The sequence below is a fragment of the Lepidothrix coronata genome, unplaced genomic scaffold (assembly GCF_001604755.1).
Source record: "Lepidothrix coronata isolate B3197 unplaced genomic scaffold, Lepidothrix_coronata-1.0 Scaffold77, whole genome shotgun sequence".
In the NCBI taxonomy this organism is placed as follows: domain Eukaryota; kingdom Metazoa; phylum Chordata; class Aves; order Passeriformes; family Pipridae; genus Lepidothrix; species Lepidothrix coronata.
The window spans coordinates 314,918-321,507 of record NW_016690257.1 but is presented as its reverse complement, the minus strand read 5'-3'; the positions used below and the strand labels follow the sequence as shown (position 1 = coordinate 321,507).

Below are 6,590 nucleotides of genomic sequence, written 5' to 3'. Positions count from 1 at the left end.
TGCAGCAGAGCCAGCTGATCTCAACATGCAGACAAGCACCATCAATTGCCAGAAGGTCTTTGCAGCTTTGTAGGAGATGAGAGTAGCAGAGTCCTCCCCAGAGTCCAGGGCAGGGAGCTTCTCATGGTGCACATCACCACGCTCAGCCGACTCTTCACTGAGCATATTTATAACTTCTTTGTCCCATATAAAAAGGCTGATGGCTTTGCTGACATGAACACAAAGCTGCTTGGCACTAAAACGCAATTGATGCATTTTTAGAATTATTTGCCCTTGTCATCTTCAGGGCTTATTTATAGTTTATGTTTCCTGATTTATTATGCCTTAAAAACCTCTTTTGAATTTTATATCACACAATCAGCAAGAGCCACACCACCCATAACCCTTCCTTTTTATGATGCAAGATTTTGAAGCCTCGCATGCTTTGGATGTGCAGTGTGGAAGTCTATAGTAATAATTTACAACCCTTATTTTCTTTCTCTGCAAGTACAATCAATTTTTTTTTTTCTGAAATGACAATTGCAACAGCTGTCTGATGCCAGGAAGAAAAAAAAAAAACACAAAGGAAAGTAAATTGTACAGTGGAAGGAGCTTCAGGCAAGCAGGGAAGAAGTCCTCTAGGGCAACGCTTGCTTCCAGGCAAGATGGGTGCAGAGGATATAAAGCTGTTGTTTTGCTACTTGATGTCCAACTCCATTTGGGATCAGAGCTGGATTCCTTTATCTGCCAGGCATCAGCTTTTTCAGGTATTTCACCACATCAAATTACATCTCAGGACCAAACTGAAAGCACCAGCTGAAACACTGGGCACAGCACAACACACCCTCTGTCAGCCTCACTTTGCAGCTCTTTGCCTGATAATGAATCTCTTAGATTTGAGGAACTCAGGACCTAATGGGAGTTTGGCAAACTGTAAAAAAAAAAAAAAATATAAAAAGGAGAAAATCTACCCTGGATACAAACCAATCTAAATAAACACTGTTTTTCCTGAAAACACCAGTGTGTCCTTCTCTCTCTCTTTCGCCTCAGGTAATCACAGAATGGTTCGGAAGGGACCTTAAAGCTCATCTTGTTCCACTCCCCTGCCAAGGGCAGACACCTTCCACTAACCCAGGTTGCTCCAAGCCTTGTCCAACCTGGCCTTCAACACTTCCAAGGATGCGGGATAAGGAACTTGCTGAGTAAATCACACCAGCAGCACAACACCCCAGCAAACTCCCAGCCCAGTACCTGGATGGGAATCCAGCTGCACTGATCCGGACGGTCTCCAGCACTCCGCAGGCTCTCAGCTGCTGCACTGCCCTCTTGGGATCAAATCTGCAATTATATTTAGGATAGAGATTAACACGAAAAGGAAGAGATTAAGCGAAAAGGAATCCACGCTTTCAACCCACCTGATAGCGACTCTTGCAGAGACAGGAATTGTCTTCAGCTCTCATCATTAGAGTAGGGGTTGAATAAAACCATCTTCTGTACTTTTTAGTCCAGAGCCATTCCCTCACAAGTCCTAGTATAACTCATGCCTTGCTTTGGGAACACACTGCACAGATGTCACACATTTCCTCTCCATGTCACAAGTTGCTGTACTTTTCAAGCGTAACAGGCTTTGCTACCACCCTGCTATCAATCCCTAGTGGTTTTCTTGGGATAAGATGACAGTCTGCTGCAATTAATTAGTCCCTACAGCCATAATCTACCCAGCTTTGTAAAGCAATACAATTACAATACAGAAGGGAACAGGCTACTCCACCTCAAGCTGCCTGATGAACCAGACAGTACTACTTCTGCAGTTATAAGGTCCAGAAGTCAAATTCAACAGCAAAATAAATCTGATATATTCAACTCCATACCAAAAACAGGTCCCATGGATTTACAGACTACATTTACCAAGAACAGTGGTGCTCATGCTCCTGACTAACATCGAGGGGTTCCTGACTAATGCAAGGGGTTTCTGCCCTCCTCTTTTTAGCTGGCATCATCCCTTACCACTGGCATCTCATTTCCATCAGCAATTTGTGCCAAAAAAACTTCATGACAACTTCCAGCTGAATACCTGGGCTGTGCTCTCTCTGGTTCCTGGCATGAGCCCACTCCCAGATCAGTCTATCTTTGCACAGAGTGAGTCCAGGTACCAGTGTCCTCCATTGCTGCTCCCTCCTTCCACCCCAACACAGAATGCACAAAGAGGTCCCAGCTCTTCAGCCCTGGAAGATCCTGGAAGAGTTCCTTGGATCAAGCTTGGACTCATACAGTGCAGATGTACACAGCTGTGTGAGGTTTCCACAGCAAGGGTGAGAAGCTAAAACTTCTCAGGGATCTGCTTGTCTCTCCCTGAAAGCCCAAAATATTTACACCCACAAGTCAAGACTACATGAATAATTCTGCCTGGTCTCTGCAGTACAAAAGCAGAATGGAAAATACTTCTTCTCTGTGCTTTTTTAAATTCCCTGGACCTGTCAAGACTACCAGCAAGTTATTCGCTGCAACACCACAAACACTGCGTAGGGTGAAAAATCAAGTCTGGGCTGTCACTCACTTCAAGGAAGAAACCACAAGGGTACAATTTCCATAACAATAAATAATAAACAGGACTGGCAGATCGACGGGGAAGCTTCAGACCTGGAAGATCCCAGGGCAATCTACGTCGTACACAAGGGAAACTCTCTCCAAAGCAGACGAGCCCTGCTCAGAGAAGGTGAAATGCAGTAACCAGAGAGGGTGCAGTTGTCTATCTGCAAAAACTCCAGCTATGGGCTAACACTGAAATAAAGAGCTTCAAAGTGGGACCATACGCACTATTAAAAACTTCTTTTCCTTGCCATGGCAGGTAGAAGCAACTGGCAGAAGGTTGCTTTTGGCCTGGAAACCCAAGTAAAAGATCACAAACCCTGCCCGAAACAGAATTTAAAAGGAAAATTGACAAAGGAACAACCTGAAGTCAGGCATTCCCCTTGCACATCTGCCTTTTGCGGTCTTCTCCATTAGGGATTAACCTCAGACACAGCCTGCAGCCAGATGCAGCAAATATCACTGCATGGTGCCAATGTTTCCTCCAGGATGGAAGCCTAACACCCCTCACCCTCATTGTAGATCTTATGTTTTTACCAAGCTGTAAAGTAGGAATGGAAGTAATGCAGGGTGCAAGAAACCTGAGGAAATCAAACTCCTGTGTTTAAAAGCTGGGACAGCTATGGGGGCAGACCCATAGCTCAGGGCTTCAACCCATCAGAAGCTGAAAACCTCCGAAGATGGAAGTTGCACAATCCCTCTGGGCAGACTGTTCCATCGACAGACTGTCCTCAGGGAGAAAAAAACACGTTTACCCATCCCCATTCTGAATATCTCGTGTCAATTTGGGGCCATTGACTCCTGTCCTCCCACTGCACACCACTGTTAAGAGCATGGGTTTGTCCTCTTGGTAGCCCCTGTAAGTACTGAAAGGCTGCTATCAGGTCCTTTCTCTTCTCCAGGACAAACACCTCATTTTAGCAAAAAAATGTAATGCTCCTGTGAGTTGAAAAATGTTATGTTTTAGGAAGAGAAGACTTGTTTTCTCACTGAACAACAAACATAATGCTGAGTGTTCTGCATGCTACGAGATATCACTTCAGTGCTAACCTGGAGCAGTGCCACTGGTGTTTCACTTCACAGATGCCTCCCAGCACTGTGTATTTTCCAATATGTGGCTCTGAAACACAGACTCCTTTACAGCCATCCCAGTATTCTCCAGACTCAAGTTTTACTTATAAGCAAATAGACTTTAGAGGGTAAATCTGATGAGGAGCAGCTGAGGGAGCTGGGGGGGCTCATCCTGGAGAAAAGGAGGCTCAGGGGGGACCTTCTGGCTCTGCAACCCCCTGACAGGAGGGGGGAGCTGGGGGAAGTCGGGCTCTACTCCCAGGGAACAAGGGACAAGACAAGGGGAAACATCCTCAAGCTGTGCCAGGGGAGGTTCAGGTTGGTCATCAGAAGGAATTTCTTCATGGAAAGGGTGGTCAGGCCTTGGAAGGGGCTGCCCAGGGAGTTGGTGGAGTCCCCACTCCTGGAGGTGTCCAAGGAACAACTGGACATGGCGCTGGGGGACAAGGTGGGGGTCAGGCATGGGTTGGACTCGATGGTCTGGGAGGGGCTTTTCCAACCTTAATGATTCTGTGACTTTATTCAAGCCAAGCTCAGGATACAAATTCCTCAAGCTGGTGGCAGCAAGATCAATATTGACCAAGATTCTCAGATTGCATGTCAATTAAGCAATCCATGGCAGGTGAGGAGGGAAATCATCTCTTGCAGAACCCCCCAGTAGGAGACACCTGAACCAGAACCATTCTTGTGTGTTATTTTAGTTTATCCTTTGTTCTCAAAACCCTGAGCTTGGACAACTCTGACATTTACCAGATGGGGAACATCACATCAGACCAAGACATCACTTAAACTGCCAGCAGACACTGGCAGAATTATCCTCTTATTATTTGCTACACATAACAGCTTAGAAGTACAACTGAGTTAATTCAGACAATTACTGCACCTTCCTCATCAGGAGCTCACACATTTGTGAAATTATATTAACTGTATCCTGAGCATCACATGAAAAACTGAATTGAAAAGTTAAAAGGTAAAGAAGTGAAGATGGATGGGCTGAAAGTATAGTAGAGTATGGACATGGAGTATTGGAAACACCCTTTGGAAAGGTGAAGATATTTCACCACGTGGAACATCCTTGACACTTTCACTACAGCAATTCAGAAAATACTTCTGTGTTTTAGCTAAAGAAAACAATCAATCACAAAGTGTTACTCCTGAATTTCATTTAAATAGAAAAACACTGCAATAGGCAACAGGAGACTGAGGTGTGTCCCGAAGCATCTCCAGTACCTACAAAAAGGTACATGAAACAGATACAACAGAGTACAGGAACTGCCATCCCAGCACAGGCAGCCAACACAGCCTTCTCCAGAGCTGATAACTAATCATCTAAGGAAACAGTTAAATATAAACCCGTGTCCGAACATCTTCTAACCATTAATACCCTTCACTTTGCTGTTTGCAGGGGAAGAAGAGTCAAGCCAGGAAGCTTCCTGGTGGATACATCTCCACCAGCACATTGTGACCAAAGGTGAGCCTGTTTACAGGTGCTTCACCCTCCTCTCAGGACACTGTTGGAGCTGTCTCTGCACCCTGAGGTTGCACTGTGCTCACTGGGAGCCCTCAGCCTGCGTTGGATCAGCTGGAGGGAAATGCCTCCCTGCTGATGGGTTACAGTCAGAAGCTGCTTTCTTAAAGGTCACCACCTGCAGTTTACGCCCTTAAAGGACATCACAACTTGATCTATGAGGCTCCTACATACTAACAGACAAGGGTTTTGGAGCTGAAGGGAACAAAACTGGGTACAAAGACACGACCAAGAGGTCAAGCAAGGCTAAAAGCTCTCTGCTCACAGCGCTTGCCGCTCACGATACGTCTCTGAACTACAGAGGAAGATCAAGACTGGCTTTTTGTTTCAGCTGTTCACTCACCTGGAAACCTGCCTGAAGTTGATACAAGTCACGTCTTTACTTTTTCCACATTTATTTTGGAAGCACCAAGACATTTTTGTTCATTTTGCAAGCCCACTACTTTTCTCTGCATTTTAATTTCTTCATCTTTTCACTGCTTAGAACCGTAACTATTTAAATCAAAGCAAGTCTAAGAAGAAATTGTACAAAGACCCTATTACTGCAAAGCAAGGATGCTCAGTATTATTAGCAGAGTATATCTATGAATTACTGTAACCTGAATTAGTCTTCATTTCACAGGCACAAAACGCACATAACGAAACCCAAAAAAGTGACTCCAGCAAAATATTCCTGCAACCTTCCAGTTACAGGAACAACATTACAAGGAGGGGGCAATGTCCCTGGCAAGGGGAAGGTCCCAAAGCACACTCTGTTGCTCTAAAGCTGAACATATTTGCTCATATGAAAGCCCACTTACTTAAAGGGCAGCTTCTCGTCGTTGGGTTTGATGCAGCGCACGTAGTGTGGGGTGGTGGCATTCAGGGTCTCCATCAGCAAATGCAGCGAATTGCGGAACTGGAAGAAAAAGCCACTCATTTTGAGGAGGGAGGAGGGTGATGCAGCCCTGCAGCCCAAGCTGGCAGGTGCCACAGGGCACCAGCCCCTGGATGTGACGCAGCGTGAACCTCCCCGCCTGCCCAGCACATTCAGCAACTGGTGGGTTGAGAACTTCCAGCTTAAGGTTCATGAGTAACAAGTGTTTGCTCAGGACTCTACACAGTTGGGTCTCTGAAATATCTCCAAGGGTGGAGACAGTACAACCTCTCTGGGCCCTTGTTGCACCATCTGACTGTCCACACAAGGGGAAAAATGCTCTTTTTCTGAAATTGTTTCAATTTATGAGTTCCATAGTACAGTGGGACACATTCCAGTGAATCCTAGAGTGGCTCCACCCTCCTTAAACCTCTCAACTACTTCCAGTCACAACTACTCAAGCCTCCTCTTCCAGAGACACTGCTACAAGTCACCCAAAATGCAACAGCCAAACATGGGTCGTGGGAAAGTGCCTTTCCATCCCCAACAGCTTTTCATTTATCTGAC

At 45.6% G+C, this 6,590-nt stretch overlaps 1 protein-coding gene across 1 annotated transcript in view; it reads right to left on the bottom strand.

The window, feature by feature from the left end:
- MYO5B (myosin VB) overlaps positions 1–6,590 on the bottom strand; it is a 142,504-nt gene that overhangs the window by 54,945 nt on the left and 80,969 nt on the right. Inside the window, exons 16-17 of the mRNA XM_017819736.1 lie at positions 5,968–6,065; positions 1,231–1,317 (exon numbers count right to left, since the gene is read on the bottom strand). Of these exons, the coding sequence (XP_017675225.1) occupies positions 1,231–1,317; positions 5,968–6,065 (185 nt within the window). The remainder of the gene's footprint in view (positions 1–1,230; positions 1,318–5,967; positions 6,066–6,590) is intronic.